Source organism: Eublepharis macularius, chromosome 1, assembly GCF_028583425.1.
Source record: "Eublepharis macularius isolate TG4126 chromosome 1, MPM_Emac_v1.0, whole genome shotgun sequence".
In the NCBI taxonomy this organism is placed as follows: domain Eukaryota; kingdom Metazoa; phylum Chordata; class Lepidosauria; order Squamata; family Eublepharidae; genus Eublepharis; species Eublepharis macularius.
Genome location: NC_072790.1, coordinates 147,040,782 through 147,060,523, shown reverse-complemented (window position 1 = coordinate 147,060,523; position 19,742 = coordinate 147,040,782). Strand labels below are relative to the sequence as shown.

General features: G+C 43.0%; 1 protein-coding gene across 1 annotated transcript in view; it reads left to right on the top strand.

Annotated features, from left to right (window-relative positions):
- The first annotated feature begins 2,179 nt into the window (after positions 1 to 2,179).
- The window catches only part of EGLN1 (egl-9 family hypoxia inducible factor 1), a 55,141-nt gene continuing 37,578 nt past the window's right edge, over positions 2,180 to 19,742 (top strand). Inside the window, exon 1 of the mRNA XM_054993821.1 lies at positions 2,180 to 3,500. Within this exon, the coding sequence (XP_054849796.1) occupies positions 2,565 to 3,500 (936 nt within the window). The 5' untranslated portion in view covers positions 2,180 to 2,564. The remainder of the gene's footprint in view (positions 3,501 to 19,742) is intronic.

Below are 19,742 nucleotides of genomic sequence, written 5' to 3'. Positions count from 1 at the left end.
GTAAACCATTCTGAATGGGTGTTAAGTTGTCCTAAAGGGCTATATATAAATTGAATGTAGTTGTTATTGAATCACTAGCCCAAATTGCAACAAATTGTTATGGTTAGGAAGGAAGATACTTGAATGTGGTTGTTATTTAATCACTAGCCCAAATCCTAACCAATTGTTATGGTTAGGAAGGAAGGAAGATACTTTTTCTTCCTGGGGACTAGTTCCCTTAAAGTTTCCCTGGAAAGCACCCTGGTTACCAGCTGCCACCTCTCAAGAATCTTGTGAAACCATCTAGATTGACCAGCTGAGAAGGAGCCTTTCCAGCTCACTCCTAGCACAACTGTTACCCAAATAGGTGGGTAACTAAGATTCTCCAACTATACACACAGAATTACACACAGCATGCATACAAGGCTAACTAAGAACATTAGGGAGGAAAGGGGAAGAAAGCAGTTTTGGGATGGCAATAGTTACCAGAAGATAGAGGTTCACAGAGGTGGAAGCAAAAAAACAGTGTTTCACAAAAAGAAGCCCAAATGGATGGGGGGGGGTGGATGGATCCAGAACACACACACACAGACTCACTGGTGGTTAGGAAGCCCACTTACCAGCCAAAATGCTCCCTGGGACAAGCTAATGTATTTGCCCCCAAAACAGTAACTTGTCCGGAGGTTGGACAGTACATTGGGAGAGGTTTGATGAGTCCAATTTGGGGTGGACTAGAGGCGAAAAATGGTGCTTGATGACCCTGAGTACTGGATGGGGAAAGCTACCAGGTTTGCTGAATAGCTTGATTAGGGAAAGTGGGTGTGGGGAAATGAGACTGGGCATTGATGAGGTAAGTCAGGAGCTTCTTGTTACACATCACACTCTGGGGTATCAGTCAGTCGGCCACTCTGACTCACACTCTGGTAATTTTTCAGGCTCCCACATGCCTGGCATCTGCTTTAGGTTGTGCAGAACCTTGGGCTTATGATATATAGGGAAGGGTTTTAATGATATTCTATCTATAAACTGCCTCATAGCGGTGCAGAGGGGTCAGACTGCTGACACAATAACAAAATAACAGGGTGAAAATCCTGAAAAATACCTTATAGCAAACTATGGAATGCCCAGGTGGTCTTGCATGTAGGAGAGATTGAGAGAAATATCTGGCTAAATTTATGGTACTAAGGAAGCAAAAAAAACTTTATAAAAAGTCTTATAGAAAAAAGGGGGATTGTGGGTGGATTCAAAAGGGAGAGGAAAGGGGACAAAATACAGGGAAAAGCACAGTATCATTGGAAAATCTCTTGTCCCTGTGTTTGTGACATACCTACTCTTCTGGAAGTTTAAAAAATATTATTTTTCTGAATAATCAAATCTGTGTTATTTCTGCTATAGAACAGGCTGCTGTGATCAGGTAACTGATTTTCAAATACAGATAAACCATAGGCTATAATTCATAGCTCCTGAACTATGCCATGTCTCACTGCAAGTGTGGATCCCCTTAATATACTCATATATAAAAGTCTCCCTGCCTAAGAAAGAGCATCTGATTTCAATGTATTTGTATTGGGAAGGCTCTAAATTCTATAGGCTTGCAACAACGGGCCTAATTTTCGTCACGTGTTGCCTTTACAACATAGGTTCGAGCTGCAAGGCCGTTCACAATGAATTCGATGGATTTTACTACAGAGTAAACACGCTAATTTGTTTAATCTAAATAATGTGGCTCGTACACTGAACTATAACAGCACATTCTAGGTTTAAGGGCAGATGAGCACTAACCGATCTGGTTAACTAAACCGAAAACAAAGGACACGAGGGGGGGGCGCCACGTGCGCCATACATCAGCCCGAGTCTTAAGCGAGAAGGAAGCCTCATTCTGTCCAGCGCCGTGGCCCTAATCCTGGAGCCAAGGAACGCCAAGCAGAAGTAAGCAGCCGCCATCCCACAAACACGGATCACGTGACAGCCGCTTTCTCAGAGGCCCTTGAACCCGAACCGCGGCCGCGCGTGGCCTAGCCCTGCCGAGCCCCGCCCCCGCCCAGGTCCGGAGAGGCGACGGTTCCTGCCTCCTCCTCCTCCTCCTTTCAGGGCTCCGCCCGCCAACGCGCGCGCGCCCCCTCGCCAGCTGGCTGCCTGGAACTGGCGTACGTGCAGAGCGGAGCCGGAGAGTGGCGGCGCAAACTCCGCCCCCCTCCGCCTCCGCTCCGGCCGCCGCTGCAGAAGCCGAAGGGGAGGAGGGCACGAAAGGCTGCCCGGGCGGCGGCGAAGAAGGGGGCCTTCCCTCCTCTCCGCTGGCCGCGTGAGGGGCGAGTCTCGGCGGGAGTCTCCCTCACCCCTGGCCCGACTGTTATGAGGCGGCCGTCGCAGAAGTGAGCCCGGGAAGCGGCTGGTGAGAGGAGGGCGGCAGGCGAGGGCTCGCTGGCAGCCCTCCGCCCACCAGGAGGAGAGCGGGAAGCGGGCGAGGCAGCGGCGCCGCGGCGCAGCGCTTTCTGGAGCGGCCATGATACAGTGAGCCGCTAGTCTCTGGTCGCCCACCCAGGCTACGGAAAAATACGGACGCCCAAGGAGGGGTACGCGGTAATATGGCCAATGACAGCGGCGGGAGCGGCGGCGGGGCAGGGCAAGGCGGTGGCACCAGCAACGGCGGCAGCGGCAGCAACAGCAGCGAGCGGGACCGGCAGTACTGCGAACTGTGCGGGAAGATGGAGAACCTGCTGCGTTGCGGGCGCTGCCGCAGCTCCTTCTACTGCAGCAAAGAGCATCAGCGCCAGGACTGGAAGAAGCACAAGCTCATCTGCCGGGAAAGCGACAGCGCCGCCGCGGGGGCGGCAGGGGGCGCTGCCGAGCACCGAAGCAGCGGGGACCATGCCCACCACCACCCGCGAGGCCACAGCCACCGCGGCGGCGGCGAAGCAGGCTGCAAGGAAGGCGTGGCCCCAGTAGCCAAGAAGTTGCCGGCGCTGCCTGCCAAGCTGCGGTCGGACACCAACTCGGAAGAGAGCGCGGCGGCGGCGGCGGCAGTGGTAACGAACAACCACGTTGGCCAGGCAGCGCCAGAGGCCCGCGGGCAGGAAGAGGAGGACAGGGAGGCGGCGGCGTCTGCCGGGGAGGCGGGGCTGCTGCTGTACGGCGGGGGCCCCAGCGTGACCGGAGGGGCGTCTCTGCGCCCCAACGGGCAGATGAAGTCTCTGGTGCCTCAGCGGCTGGCGCTGGAATATATCGTGCCCTGCATGAACAAGCACGGCATCTGCGTGGTGGACGAGTTCCTGGGCAAGGAGCTGGGCGGGCAGATTGCTCAGGAGGTGCGTGCCTTGCACCACACCGGCCGCTTCACCGATGGGCAGCTTGTCAGCCAAAAGAGCGACTCCTCCAGAGACATTCGTGGAGACAAGATAACCTGGGTAGAGGGGAAGGAGGCCGGCTGCGAGACCATCGGGAAGCTCATGAACAGTATGGACGATCTCATTCGCCACTGTAATGGCAAGCTGGGCAACTACAAAATCAACGGCAGGACGAAAGTGAGTGATGCCCCCCCCTCCATTAATGTAGTATAGCTACATCCATCGGCACCACAGCTCCTCCTCCTCAGGTTTTTGAGTACCCCAAATGCCTGTTTTCCAGAGCTCTCTTTTAGGGCAGCTTGAAAAGGCAAGTTTCTCAAATGGTAGGCAAATGTCTTGATGAAGGATTCTAAAATGCCTTGAAAGTCTTCATCTTAGTGTATAAATAAGGAGTAAGTCCAGTTGAACAAGGGGTTTGCCCCTGGGCAAGTATATATATCCAATGTTCACATGAATCCTCCGAGTCTTAGACTGAGCATTCATTCCCCTTGCAAAATATTTATTGCTCACCACATAAACTAATGTAGAATCATACTGGATTCACAACATGCTTTGAAATCCAGATGGATGGAATGTTGAGAAACAACAAGTTGCAGAAAGCAGTGGTTGCTTCTGTTCCTCCCCATAGCTGGGTTACATCGATTCACCAGCTGGAAGGAAATTGTAGTAAGTTGTCACTGTAACTTAGAGACCAAGAAAATCATAATGGGTGTGGTTGGGGGGACGAAGAAACCTAGGCTCAGTCTGTTCCAGAGCAGCTGTTTATTGTCCTGTCAAAAATACTCACAGTTGGGTTAGACTTAAGTAGGTGCTTAGGACTGTGTTTGAAAGCCTTTTGAAGGATCCCAGTTCTGACTTTGACAGATCTTATAGGGTCACTTTTTGGTAATATGGAAGTGTTAGAAAAAAAACAGTAATATTCTTTACCCTGCTTTTGTAAAAATTACAAGTTTTCTTGAAAATCATACAGTTCCACAGAGGTGAATAGTCTAGGTAGTAAAATGCTGATTGTTTTCAGTTTGACAATTAGACATTGTTAGATTTGATTCAATTGAGTGTCACAACTTTGATGCTGACACACTCACAATTAACAGTGTTCATCCTCCTGTCTTAGAGACTGCATTGAAATGAACCATGTGGGATACTGTCCGATATTTGATTCATTTATTGTTGGAATGAATGTCAACATTTAAAATGGGCTAAACCAAACATTAAGTCTCTTGATGCTAGAAATGCATTCATCATCAACAGATAACTATCCCCCTTAAAGCATCAGGTAGAAACCATCCATGACCTTTATTTCTGCACTCTATTAATACATTAATATCTAAAAATAGATCTTGCTGGGTTTTCAACTAGAAATCTTGGATGTATTTATTTATTTACTTGCTTAGCAAAACGTGCCTTTTTTCTTTGCTCAGTTGTGGCTTACCAGTAATAATCATAACATTATAGATTAAAGCTAGATAAACACCTCAGACACCTCCTCCTACCAAATATGCCTGCTGTTCATACTCCATCAGAAACTCCCACACTGGGAAAATGCTGATGCACACTTTTCCATTGACTCTTAGCCAAGATGTAATTTGCTAGTAAACAGAAAATACGTAACGTAATTAAGTTTGGTTATGATTGTAACTATAAAATGAAAACTTACTATCCTGTTACATGCTAACTTCGATAGTATAGAAGGCAAGATGTGAATTCTATGCAGTACAGCTGGAGCAGCACAACATATATGGTAACTTTCTTCCTCTCACTGCAGTCACTTGTGTCATCTGAAATTGTGTTCCCATATTCACTTGACCCCTTGGAACATCATGGCTGTCAAATTGAAGAGGGGGGGTCAGTGAAGATTACCGTTCCCCTAAGCAGACTTGCCTAGCATAAGCTGAAAATATGATTAAGATCAAGTTAGAGTGTTTGCTTAGTGCTGTCAGTATTGCATGTATCAATTAAATGTGTCTTCATCTTCATTACTTGAACTGTATTGTGGTTGAACAGTATCACAGACTGTGTCTCTGAACTGTAGCTGCTTATTTCTAAACATGGCAGTCTCTTAGCTAAAACAGTGTCTGTTTTTAATGCACAAATGTTTTATCATCAATTCCTGCACTGGGTGTAGGAACTGCCAGTAGTACCTGTTGCTATTTTATGTTTGTCTTTCTCATCTGTGGGCTATAGGAGAAGGGAAATTTGGATATGAATAGCATGCAAATCTCATTACTTAGCAGTTTGCTTTCTTAACAGCTTGTACAAATGGCTCATTAGCAGAAATTCTGGAAAGGAAGCTGTGTGACAGTGCAGTCCTAAGCGGTTTATACCTTTCTAAGTCCGTGTGAAGTCAACTCTGTTTAGGATTGCAATCTGATGGAATTTTCTTTATTTCAGTAGGAAGTAATTTTACACAATGTGTTTTTTAACATTTGCTGTCTTATATTTAAGAAGACTTCCAATGTGTAGTTAGCCTCAAAATAAAATTGTGTCATTGACAAGTGTCACTTAATAAATATAATTGTGTAACAGTGTAGGCATGAAACCCATGATGATCCATTTGAAATAAAGTATAGGGCATGAGGGATTGCTGAACACCTGACATTCCTGTGATTTACGTGTCCAGGAATAGGCACCTGTAGACTTATTCACTGTGGTAAGAGTCTGTAACCCAATATTTATCCTGTCTTCTTAACCTTCCGTTGATCTTGATGTTGGGGCAGAAGGTCATTCTTGACTTCACATGTGCTTTGGACTTGCTGTATCTTCAAAATTCAGCATGGTGCCAAAGGATACCTTCTTATCACTAGCAAATTACCCCTGTACCCTGTTTGATTATTGATAGTGTGCTTACAAATGGGGGTCCCACAAGGACTTATGGGGAACATGTCATTTAACTCTCTTCCACTATTTCCTCTTTCCCTTCCCTAGCAACCCACATAGCATCTCCCCTTTTTCTGCTTCCTTCTTTTCTTCCCACCCAGTAGCCAACATACCATTATCTGCCCTTCTGCCTTCAGCTTTCATTCGTCCAGCAGCCACCTTCTGGAAAAACTCTGGCTAGATTTCACAGTGCTGGCAGAGCTGGTAAGGAACCTGCAAGAACTGGTGTGTCTGCCTCGCTTTCTCCTACATTCCCTCCCATGCTATTTTCTCTCTCCCTCCTGCTGGCAGGCCCCATATTCTGATCTCTCCCTGCTTTCTTCCATCTTTCTCACACACCCACCAATCTACATTTTATCTGTCCCCATTATCAGCTGTATTTATTACTTATTTACTTCATTTATACTCTACCCTTCTCCACAATATTAACACAAACCAGCTTATATCACTCTCTTTTATTTTATCTTCACAACAACCCTGTGAGATATGTTAGATTGAGTGTGTGTGACTGGCCCAAAGTCACCCACCAAGATTCAATAGCAGAGTGGGGATTTAAACCTGGGTCTCCCAGATCCTTGTCTGAAATACTATCCACTATAGCACATTTACTTTCATGTGGTGGCTGCCGTTGAGCAGTAGTAAGCAGTTACTCCTGGGTAAGTCATGGTATCAAGTTGCCTGATGGTTGTTGCTATCCCTGGCCCCAGTGAGTCCTACCTCAAAAGGCCAAAGTAGTCTTGGAAAAGGTGTTGCCCCCTTCCCCTACCTTTTACTGAGAGAAACCAAGGCTTCAGACTGGCAGTACTGTTGTAGTTACCTAGCAGTGGCCACAGAAAGCATTTGTTTCTTAAACCAGCAGGCACTGCTTCTTTTATTTTGAAGAGTTTTTTAACATTCCTCCCCCACCATATTTTATTTTTAGTTTTCAGTTGGAGCTTTTGTTAAATTTGTAGAAAGATTTATCTTGTCCGTCTGGGTCCTCAGTCTCTGGATCTAAATATCCACAGATTTGACCATGTTGAGAATTAACTATATTGATCGCACCTCTCTGCAACAATGTGATTATGCCGATTGTGGCAACTAGAAGCTATCACTGAATGAACTGTCCACAGTTTTTTCTTAAGAGGAGCAAAGATAAATTTAGATCTGTTACCAGACAAGCATATCAGCACATCAAACTGGACTATTCCCTTTTAACATGTCTACAATTCAAGGCTTGAATACTGGCAATACTGTTGTGATTGCCTTGTAACAGCCACTGAGGGTATTGTTTTCTTAAAGCTACAGGTGCTCCTTTTATCATTTGTTGGGGAGGGTCTTAACTCCCCCAATGATTTTTTTAAATTTCAGAGCTTTTAGCAAACTTGAGGCTTTTCTCTAGTTTATAGAAAGATCTGGCTGGTCTGGTCATGGCCCTAGTCTCTGGATTTAAGTATCCACAGATGGGGGCCATGTTGAGAATTAGATATATCGATTGCATCATTTGACATATAGTGATATAGATACTGCTGTGACAAGAATATAATTAAACTGAGGAGGGATGCTGTGCCCTTGAGGAGCATGTTGGAGCTTGACATTTTAAAAAAATTATAACTTGTTCTAAACTTATCATTTACATGAAAATCAAACAAGAATATTTCTAAGTAATAACATTGCACAACTGTATAAATCATATGCCAATAGTGAAAAAGGGTTTCCTGCTCATAGGAAGATTTAAGTCCAGTAGCACATTAGAGACCAACAAGATTTTCAGGGTATAAGCTTTTGAGAGTCAAAGCTCCCTTATTTAGAGACCTGAAACTGCTCATAAGGCTTCTTAATATGATCATATCTTAGCTGTACCAATTCAGTTAGGTTTGATAGCATTTCTACCTGCCATATTTTCTTTGTCAGTAAAATCTTGTTGTCTCTATAGTGCCATTGGACTCAAACCCTGCTGCCATATTTTCAGTATTCATGATTTTATATTTAAGTGCTTCATACTTTTCTGATATTTGGCTAATGCTATTGTGGCTGCTGTTAAGAAGTAATATTCTTGTATGTTATTTATTATTTATTTTATTTATTTCAAATTTGTATTCCGCCCTCCACACGAGCGGGTTCAGGGCGGATAACAACATATTAAAAATACAATTAAAAATCATGTTCATTAAAAACAATGCATTTAAAACAGGATGGTGGACAGCCTTCACAGGGAGGGTTAAGATTTACACACCCCTTTTTTCCAGGCTGGCGGAGGCCCTGCCTCAGCCATATGCCTGGAGGAACAACTCTGTCTTGCAGGCCCAGCGAAAAGATAGCAGTAGGTCCTGCCGGGCCCTGATTTCAGCAGACAGAGCGTTCCACCAGGTGGGAACCAGGACCGAAAAGGCCCTGGCTCTAGTCGAGGCTAGGCGGGCCTCCTTGGGGGCCAGGGACCACCAACAGCTGTTTGTCCCCTGTTCGGAGTGTCCTCTCGGGAATATATGGGGGGAAACGGTCCTGTAGATACGTTGGTCCCAGTCTGCACAGGGCCTTATAGGTCAATACCAGAATCTTGAATCTGATCCGGTACTCCACTGGCAGGCAAAACCGCATCACCTAATATATCCAGTAACAAACATTTCAGGTGGTCTGGATATTTTATATCCTGTTACCTGGGTTTTTTCTTCTATAACTTTATTCCGAAAGTTCTTTACAAATGGGTATAGCCACCACATCTGTCTGAAGTCAGCTCTCTATAACCCACATTTCCAGCAAATATGTTGGTCAGTATTATAGATCAGTGGGCTCAACCTTTTTGAGCATGAGGACCCCTTTTTTATGTCTAAAAAAATTGTGGACCCCTGTATGATAGTAGTTGTACTATTAATATTCATTGATTTAGAAAATACATAATGACATAAAGCTATTATGAGTTCAGTGAAGCTTTTAAATCAATTGGTATTTTATTAACCGTAGTGCATCAAAATTCATTTGAAAAATAATAATACATATATGTGCAAGACATTACTTATTTGCATTGCATTCCTAAGAAGAGTTACTCCAGTCTAAGCCCATTGAAATCAATGGGCTTAGACTGGAGTAACTGCTTGGGATTGTATGGTTGGTCTACAGAAAGAATGTTTGCTTATTTATTATACTGAGTCATTCAGTGAGATGTCTGATGCTGCCCATCATTGTAGACAATACAGATCTATGTTGTGCCATAGTATAAGAAAACTATGTATGTTGGTATAGTTTGGAGTTGTCTAGAATGACCAATTTGCTAACATGGTTAGCAGTTAGCCTGTACTCGTGGGAATGTGTAACTGTTTTTCATGTACTGGGTACACTTGCAATCTTATAAAAACAAAAGCATTTATAGTTTTTAATAACAATAATAACATTTGATTTATATACTTCCCTTCAGGACAACTTAACACCTGCTCAGAGCAGTTTACAAAGTATATTGTTATTATCCCCATAACAATCACCCTGTGAGGTGGGTGTAAGGGCTGAGAGAGCTCCAGAGAGCTGTGACTGACCCAAGGTCACCCAGTTGGCTTCAAGTGGAGGAGTGGGGAATTCCAAACTGCTGCATCCTATGCTATCATAGCACACATAGCTTTAGGTGGGAAAAACAAAAGCTGAAGATAGGAAACAAATTATATAATAATAAAGAAGTGTATTATTTGTACAGAAATGGTTGCATGCAGTCAAAATAGGTAGGACTTACAGCATATTTAGATATTAAGGTAAACTCTAATATTAAAAATGTAGTTTTTGGATAATGTATTATAATATAGTCTACCCCCAAATTTTCCAATTTTTCCACTGGCAAAATTGAACAAGTTCTAAGAACTTTTCATGCTGTACATTTTGAGTGTGAAAAATCTTGCTTTAAGCATTTCACTCATTCAAAAAGAAAGTTTTTCATGTGAGTTTCTTCCAGTGTTCCCCAAACCCTTCCAGTTTTTCTGTTGAAAAAATGGGGGCAGGTGGTCCTTAGGGGGAACTAATTTTTTTCCAGGTTTTTCCCAGCAAAGTTCTGTTTTGTTTGTAAGTTTCAAAGGTCAGGGCTGAATATAAAGGTGACACAATTGACTAATCTGTTCACAACTGGTAACCTGTTGATAGGAGTCCCTTCTCTCTAGTATTGTGTGTTAATCTGTATTCTTTTGTTTCGCTCAGTATCACTTTTCCCTTCGCCATTGGTTTTTCTCCCATTGCATTATTCATTATTCTCTAAATCTCCTTTGTATAGCACTGTACAGAGTTTTATGAACTCTTATGGCCCTTCAGAAATCAACAGGCTGTTTTTGTGTATGTGTGTGTGCACATGCTTCACTTACTCAGATGCTTGTCCTTAGTTGCTGTTTGTCCATTATCTTTATTCTTCCAGCAATCTCAATTGCTTCTACTCTCAAACTTGAAATTCTTCTCATAAAAATGTTCTATGATCACATTCTGGTTAAACTGAAGAGTGTCTTCTCAGCCTCCAAAACTCTGTTTCTGGATCTCCCCCCTCTAAAAGTGTTTCTTCTCTCTCATAATAAGCTCAGGACTGAATTAACCTTTGTCCTATACTCTTTCTTTAGATTGTCTAATTGCTGCTGTCTTTAATTTTTTTCTGTCCCCTTTTACTTACAATTTTTATTTCCTTCTGATATTCCACAGATATTATGATGGGCACTCTGATCATGTGGTTTCTCTTTCCTTCCTTCTTTCCCTATTTCTTGTTTTCATTCCTGATCTTCTAACATAACCTTATCAATTAAATGTTGGTCATAAGCCCTTTAACAACATCTGCATAACATTAGAAATAAATAAATAGTGGTAACAAGTAATAAATTAATAATAAATAATATTGTGAATGATATTACTGTTCAGTCTTAAATTATAAGATTTGATCCATCCAGGCAGACAAGCTTGAGAAACAAGTGAGTTTTGGTTACCGTTCAGGAAATGATAGGTAAGAACTTGCTGAGTATATATGATACAGAACTACTGGTTTACAGTAATTATAGCATATTAAATGGGCTTCAGTGTGCTTCCTAGAAGACCTGCCAAGAGTTTAACACTATGTTTAAAGTTATCTGGCATGTAGAATGATGTTTCTTTTAAAATGCTTCAGTCTGGTATTTTTATAGTGTAGATTAACATTTAACTGGTTGGAAGATTAAACTGACAACTAAATTTTAAATATAGTTAACTGTTGCTAAAAACCATAGTTCCGGGGAGAATGTGTATTGGTAGTGCAATGAGTGTAATAAAGGAATTTGGGCTTGGATTAGTTCAGCTTTAGTAAGATTCCCCATCCTGTTTAACCACCTAGAGGTATCTGGAGTCTACGTGATATGGGCAAACAGGTAAGCCTTGTTAGCAATAAATTAGTAATCTAAATTTAAAGACTTCTGGTTGATATTTAAGATTTTTCCTAATATAACTGTACTAAATTGTTTAGGAGCACCCATGCAGGACACCATCACATAGGCTTCATGATTTCTAAATTTCAATTCTTGATATTCAGTACTTTATAGATGTAATCTCACTTTACAATATGGTATTTTGTTCAGTCTCTGGGGGTATTCAATACAGAATTTGACTTTTGAACTGAGAAGATAGTCTTGAAAAATATGCTACTATGATAGGCGTATAATGTTGTATTTTTAAGTGACAGGACTATATATTTAAGTGACAGTAACGCATATACTCAATGTTAATATGCAGATAACACCCAGATCTATATCTTGCTATCTAAATCCCCTGGTGATGCTGAAGAGGTCATAAGTCACTTTCTGGTAGCTGAGGTCAAATAACTGAAAGTGAACAAATTGAAATTGAACCCAGGCAAGATAGAAGTGATACTGGTTGGGAAGGCCTTGAAGAACATTGGGCCCCCGACTCTCAGTGGGGTTTGGTTGACCCCAAGTTAGCAAACTCGGTTAAGAGCCTAGGCATTATAGTGACTAAAGGAAGATGCCCTGGGTTAGTGATTGATTTATAATAGATAGCAGGAGCTCGTTAATATGATCCCTGTGTGATTTTAGCAGTCAGGATGGGCAAGGATCTGCGACACAAGTAGTATCCTTCACGATTCCAGGGCTTCAACAGCCATCCCAGAAACTGGGTCAAAATGGCGTATAAATAGACCAGCATATGTATTAGGCATTTCTTCTGTGTTACAGCTGGTATCTAGATTGGAGCAAATTCTCAGTATTTTATCAGCAAAATAGTCTGCAAAAGTATCACAACTAATTTTCTGATTTTGAGAAAAGAAAGGCTCAGATTTTAGGAGTCGGCATAGGCCGAGCTACCTTGAACAGTTGGAATGGTAGTGAACTAGCTAATGTAGTAGTAGCAGAGAAATAACACAAGTCTTCCAATGGCTATATTAGCATGAACTGTCAGATTCAGCTCAAGTTCTCCACCAATGTTATTCTAGACATCGCCCAACCCTCTTCAAATTACCCTGCACTGTGTTAAACCAGGGGGCTGGGATCTTCTCCAAGCATGGGAGATGTTGACAAGGGACAAGCTGGTTGATAGCTTCAGGGAGCTTCACGTTCCACACTGCCACTGCAGTCTCAGCAGAGCATATATTTGGACTCCTAAAGCCACACTGAGTGTTCTGGAGTCCTTTAGGATCCATGGATTTCTGTGGGCCGAACATTTTAACCAGGCCTTCTTTCCAGTGGGATGTGAGGGCTGGTTTCACCTTTGCCTTGAGTGGTCAGACCAGGCTTCAGGCTGTATCTCCAGTCCTTAAACCAACATTTCCTTCAAAGTTTTAGTTCAAAAGGTTAGAACTTCATTGTCTCATCGGATCCACTAACTGTTTAACATCACAAAAGTAAAATGAGACAATTTGATTGATTGTGTTAATGATTTGATTAACTATATAGTGTTGCTTCATATTATCAAGCATTTTAATTGAAATTAATATTTCATGATTCTTAAGGGAGCTGCTATATAGCCTTGCCCCGATAAGGCAAAAAATTGGCAAGCTAACCATATTTTAAGTTAATATTATTTCATATAACATGCTGTATGCTGTTCAGTAGTATATAGAGTTGCCAGGTCCTCTCTGGCAGGAGGAGGATCTGGAAGGGGGTGTGTAGTCCTCATCTTTCCGTGATAACGTCACTTCTAGCATGACCCGGAAGTGGTGGCATTGTGCTGGGGCTTGATTCTTTAGCTTGGCCACAGTGCAACGCTATTACTTCTGGGTCATGCTGGAAGTGATGTCATCATGCAGAGATGAAGATCACACACACATCCCATTTTGCCCAGCCTGCCTCCTCCTGCCAATTAGTTGAAAATCAGTGGGCAGAGGCTTTAATTGCCAGGAACTTGCCCGCCATAAGTGTGCACTTCGCAAGCCTAGTAATGTGATTGGTTGTAAGTTTAGATGCTGGTGAATTGCTCTTCATTAGAGAAGTGTTTTGAGATGTTCCAAGTAGGATTTGGAATCTGTGAAAATGGAGAGAAAAATTCAGCTGTTTAAAAACTATGCCTGAGGTTCTGCAGTTTCAACAGCATCTAGGGCAGTAGGCAAGGTTTCCCCCATTTTCATTAGTAAATGCTATCTATATCTACTTAGTATGTTATGTAATCACTTTACAGAACTTGCTTGATACAGGTACAGTTGGATTCTTATAGGTCTTTCACTTTCTAGTTATTATTCTTTACTCAAATTGTGCCATGTTGTAAAAGCAAATTTTCCAAACCCTGACTTAATTTTTTTGGGTCCCATTTCAGGCTTGTGCTCCAATTCAAAAGGTATTAAAACAATGTTTTTGCAGCTGAGGTCCAGGAACCCCTGGTGGTTCACACTGGAGCCCAGAAGGTCTGTAAGGCCTTTGCAATGATGAAGGGCAAACACATCTCACATCCATCCAAATAATGTGAAAAGAATCTTTTCAGTTTTCTGAAAGGGGGCTGGTACTCACCGCCTCCGTGGAAGGGGATGGAATTGGTGACCTTCTCTTTTGAAGATCAGTAGATGCCTCTCTTCCAGTTTATTACAGAGCACTAGCCAGAAAAGCACTGATTAGTTGCTGGGATGCAATAACTCAGCCCTTGGCTGAGTGGTTTTGTTAGATCCTTGTGAGTTGTGGCCCTCCTAGACTTATTCTTGTAGACCATGTGAAAACAATACAAACGTTTTACTTAAATTTGCATTGAAAGTGGGGACCACATCAACTACAGTAGCATTATATAGTTTAGAGAACAGCTGCCTCTATGAAGTGCAGCTTGCCACTCATTTTGAAAGAGAGCACATGGGGTGCTCTGAAGGAGGAGAGGAGGGCATGGGCAAACCTGTGAAATTTTAAAGATCAAAATAGAGGGGTCCCTAGCTTGTTATAGCTTGAAAACCACTGCAAAAAACTCCTACTAGATAGGAAATAGTACTTGGGACTTTAGGTATCCTAAAAGGAACTTTTAAAAAAAAGGCTATAGAGGAACAGTAATATCTCTTTCGTTTTTTGGGTTTTATTTGCTGTCAACTTTTATTTCCTTAAGAAGAGATGGTTCTATAGGAGTATGTCTCCATTACATGGCCTTTCCTTGATAAAATCTAGAAATGGGATATAATGAATGTTGCTGTCTTAAGAATGAGTAATGTTGGCAGAAGTGGCTATAGGGAAGCTTTACTATTTCTTGTGTATTATGTACCTGGCTTTAATCAGACATCTTTTCTGAAGTGCAAAGATGGGATTTAAACAAAAATGTTAATCATGATCTTAAACTTAATATTTGGGGGGCTTAAGATCTCTGTTTTTAATTAGAGCACTAGAGTCCTCTTGATGGGTTGGATCCAGATTAATATTTCTATGGGCACAAGGATTTCTGCTCACACAGGGCAGCTTTCCCTCCTCTCACTGCAGCCTGAGATGTGCCTCCCCCATATCCCTTTCCTCCAAGAACAGGAGTTCGGGGAAGGGGGTGGATTTTGGGCTGCCACAGGAAAGGGAAAGTGGAAGAATCATGTTCCATAAGCTTACACTTGAAGAAACATCTAATCTGGATCAAAGCTGTTAACCAGTTTCAGAGACCAGTTCTTTATATGGATCCAGTGACGTATAGCAGTATAGAACCTGACAGTTATTAACTGTACTAGAATAATAGTCAAGATCTCAGTTGCAGAGATCGCTACTTAAGCTGTCTGGTATATCTGTCTCCTTTTAGCTTAGTAAACTCCTTGTTTCTTGAACACTCTCAGACTGCTGCTTTTTGGTTCTGAATGTTCTTCACATTAGAAAGCAGTAACCATGTGTTTTTTCATCTAAAGACTATCTTTATATTCAAGTGTTAAAGACTTGAGTAGAAAATAGCTCACTATTTCAATAATCTGTACTAGAGGTGGGCATGAACCATGAAAAAAATGAACTCTGCGATTTGTGGTCCGTGGCGTTTCATGAACCACGAACTTTCACAAACTGCTGGGGCAAGTTCACAAACAGGTTCATGGGGTTTAAATGCCCCTTTCCATGCCGCTTCGCAGTGGCACAGAAAGGGGCATTTAAATCCCTGATCAGCTGCTTGTTGGGGATCTTCTAGACAAGCAGCTGATCCAAGCTGATGGGGGTTTAAATGCCCATTTCCGTGCCGCTGCCCTACCTGAAGCGGCACGGAAAGGGGCATTTAAACGCCTGGGTCAGCTGCTTGTCGGGGAGATCTCCGAAAAGCAGCTGATCATTTAAACCATGGGGCTCGGCTGGCTGGCCTGGAGTTCCGAGCGGTGAGAAAATGGCCATTTAAACTTCAAGTGGGGCTTGGCTGGCCAGCAGGGAATTCCTGGCCGGCCAGCCAAGCCCCGCTGTTTAAATGGGCATTTCCCCACTGCTCCGAGCTGTGGGGAAATGGCCATTTTAAACAACTGGTGGGGCTTGGCTGGCCAGTCAGGAGTTCCTGACTGGCCAGCCAAGTCTCATCTGCTCTTTAAATGGGCATTTCCCTGCCGCTTCGAGTGGCAGGGAAATGGCCATTTAAACAGCGGGGCTTGGTGGGCCAGCCAGGAACTCCTGACCGGCCCACCAAGCCCCACGCGCAGACCCCCTTCCTAGTTGGCATCAGGTGAATGAACAGCAGCGAGGCAAGTTTAAAACTGCTGTGGCCACCGCTGCCTCCTTCACCCTATGGAGGGGAGACAGGGAAATTCCTTAATCTACCCTCCCTTGGGTGAAGGAGAAAGTGGCGGCTGGGCAAGTTTAAACTTGCTCTGGCTGCCGCTGCCTCATCCACACGATGGAAGGGAGATGGGGGATTTCCTCCATCTTCTCAGCATTAGGAGAATGAGTGGTGGCGCAGCAAGCTGAAACTTGCTGTGGCCACTGCTGCCTCTTTTACCCAATGAAGGGGAGATGGAGAAATTCCTCCTTCTCCCCTCCATCAGGTGAAGGAGAAAGTGGCAGCCCGGGCAAGTTTAAACTTGCTCCAGTTGCTGCGGCCTCATCCACGCGATGGAGGGGAGACGGGGGAATTCCTCCATCTCCTCTCCATTGGATAATTGAGTGGCACCACGGCAAATTTAAACTTGCCGGGCTGTCGCTTTCCCCTTCACCTGGTGGAGAGGAGACAGCGGAATTCCCATCTCCCCTCCATTGGGTGAATGAGTGGCAGCACAGCAAGTTTAATCTTGCCACACTGCCACTCAATCACCCAATGGATTAAAAGGGCATTTCACCCCTGCAGGCTGCACTGAGCCACTTGCCAGGGAAACCCCTGACAAGCAGCTGAGTCGAGGGTGAAATGCCCCTTTCCTTGCCACAGCGCAGCATCAGGGAGAAGGGCATTTCACCCTGGCAGGCTGCACTCTGCTGCTTGTCAGGGAAACCCCTAACAAGTGGCTGAGTCGGGGGTGAAATGCCACTCTCCTTGCTACAGCGCAGCGTCAGGAGTTCCCAGCTGGCCAGCCAAGCCCTGCTGTTTAAATGTGCATTTCTCCGCTGCTCAAATGGCCATTTACACTGCGGGTGGGGCTTGGCTGGCCAGCTGGGAACTCCCAACCAGCCAACCAAACTTCACCTGCTCTTTAAATGGGCATTTCCCCACCACTCCGAGCGGTGGGGAAATGGCCATTTAAACAGTGGGTGGGGTTTGCCTGGCCAGCTGGGAACTCCTGGCCGGGCAGCCAAGCCCCGCTGTTTAAATGATCAGCTGCTTGTTGGTGAGATCCCGGACAAGCAGCTGATCTGGGGTTTAAATGCCCCTTTCCATGCCGCTTTGCAGGCACGGAAAGGAGCATTGGGGTTCAACACGAACCAGTTCATGGAGGTTCGTGGAAAACGAGCTTCCACAAACCGCTGGTTTGCGAGCCACGAACTGAGCTGATTCGTGGTTCTTTTTGGTTCGTATTCAGGTTCATGCACATCTCTAATCTGTACTCATTCAGAAGGGTTACTTATTACATTAGGATAAAATATCTTTGGCAGAATCTATGCTTTTTTAAAAATGTTATTTGTGTTGATTGGATATTTCTGGGCTTACTTTGTACCTTATCCATTTTTAAAAAAAATCTTGATGCTTCTTAGAGAACTGCTATATGAAAAGACTGAGTTTTCTGCTATTCAACAAGGCTTCTGCTGATTGGTTTTGCTGTGGTCACTCAAGACTTTCTCTTCTCGGAAGAGTAAATCAGGGAGAGGACGGAGGTGTATATCTTAATTCTCTACTATTGGACAGAATCCAGAACATTGTGTTCTCAGTCTGAATACTGCAACTCATAAGAGAGCTTAATGTGTACTTGCACTATTTTTAAAGTTGTCAAATACTTGGTCTCTCTCTTGAGTGAGAGAAAGTGTCTTGCATGTTATCAGTAATTGGTTTTGAGTAAGATATTATGAGGAGAATTTCAGATGTAAATTCGTACCTATATTTGGAGGCATGCATTTCTGTTAGTACTGCTCGCACCAAATGGAGTAGGCTTGCACAGTAGTTTGAGTTCTATGTGGTCACAGAAATTATTTGCTTCATGCTGTTATGGGAACATGGTTTTAAAAGAAAAACAAATTTAAAATTACTTCTGTAGCATTTGGGAAAGCTTGGTTTTGTAGAATCGGTTTTGCACATAGTTGGCAATACTTTTATGTTTGACTGTCTTATTGATTATTGAGCCATTTTAAGTAGAAGTTTAACATACATTTTTTATGTAATGGTTAGTAAAATATTGTAGTAGCTTTGCAAACAGCTTGGAAAAATCCAGCATGACTGGGGCATTTAAGTTGCTAGTTGTAACTATAGAATATTTCCCAGCTCAGAGTTTCATTTTCATAACTTTATAGCTTAACAGTACAGGACTATGGCATATTAGCATTTCAACTCTCTTTTTACAGTTGTTATAAAACCATGAACAATTAAATATCAATTTTAAATCTTGCTGTTCAGTTTAAGGTGTTTTATAATCTTTCCAATACTTTCAGTGTGTTGTATGTTCCCTTAAATGTAGATGTTCCACATTAGTTTTTTGGGGAATGACTGAGAGCATCTGACAAATTAAGTGTAATATATAATTATATCCCCATAAGGTTGACTAGTTATACTGTCATTTTACTTTTAGTTTACTGTTTGTAAAGAATTGTAGTGCTTACTTCCTTGGGCATTTATATTTTTGTGCTGCAAAGTCAAACATGTTATGTATCGTATTTATATCCTGACAAAGGGAGGGATTTTTGCATAACATTGTATGTATTTTGGGGTCCCTGATAGTTTTGTTTTTCATTTATATTTCCAGAACACCCTTTATACTAGGAACATGTATTTTTAAAGGCTCACTCCCAGCACTGCAAGGCAAAAGCCAGGTGCCTTTAGAAGTCTTTCAGGTGCTTGAAGGGCGTGTCAAGGTAAAGGCTGGCAAAGATAGGTTAACCTGCAAGTTCTTTTAAATAAGCAAAGTTAAACTCAGCCTTTCTGCTGATTGCTACTATCTACTACCACATCTTTTTGATTAATTAGAAAAGAAAATAAGGATTATTATCTGTTACATCTTATCTTTTTATTTCCAAACTGAGAGCCAGTTTAGTGTAGTAGTTAAGAGTGCTGGACTCTAATCTGGAAAACCGGGATTGATTCCCCATTCCTCGACTTGAAACCAGCTGGGTGACCTTGGGTGAGTCACAGCTTCTAGGAGCTCTCAGCTCCACCTACCTCACAGGGTTTGTTTTGGGGATAATAGCATACTTTGTAAACTGCTCTGAGTGGGCGTTAAGTTGTCCTGAAAGGTGGTATATAAATCAAATATTATTACTATATGTCCCTACATCCTGATCTTGATAGAGATCCATACTGATCTCCTTCTGGGAGAGCAGGGTCCTTACATCAGTCATTTATTCATGGCCACAGTAACCTTGTTGTGTTGCTAATACCAAGTCCTTGAAAACTGGTCCAAGGCTTTAACAGAGACAGAAAGTATCCTGCTAATACCATGACTTCTGGTGCACTAAAGCTTCCTAGACAAGATGAAACACATAAGCCATTTTCAAAGACTAGTCAGCACCACTTAATAGAGCCAGAGGAGGCAACCTCCAGCATGTATACCAGCCATGGAACACCAGACCATTTTGCATAGCAGCCAGGGCC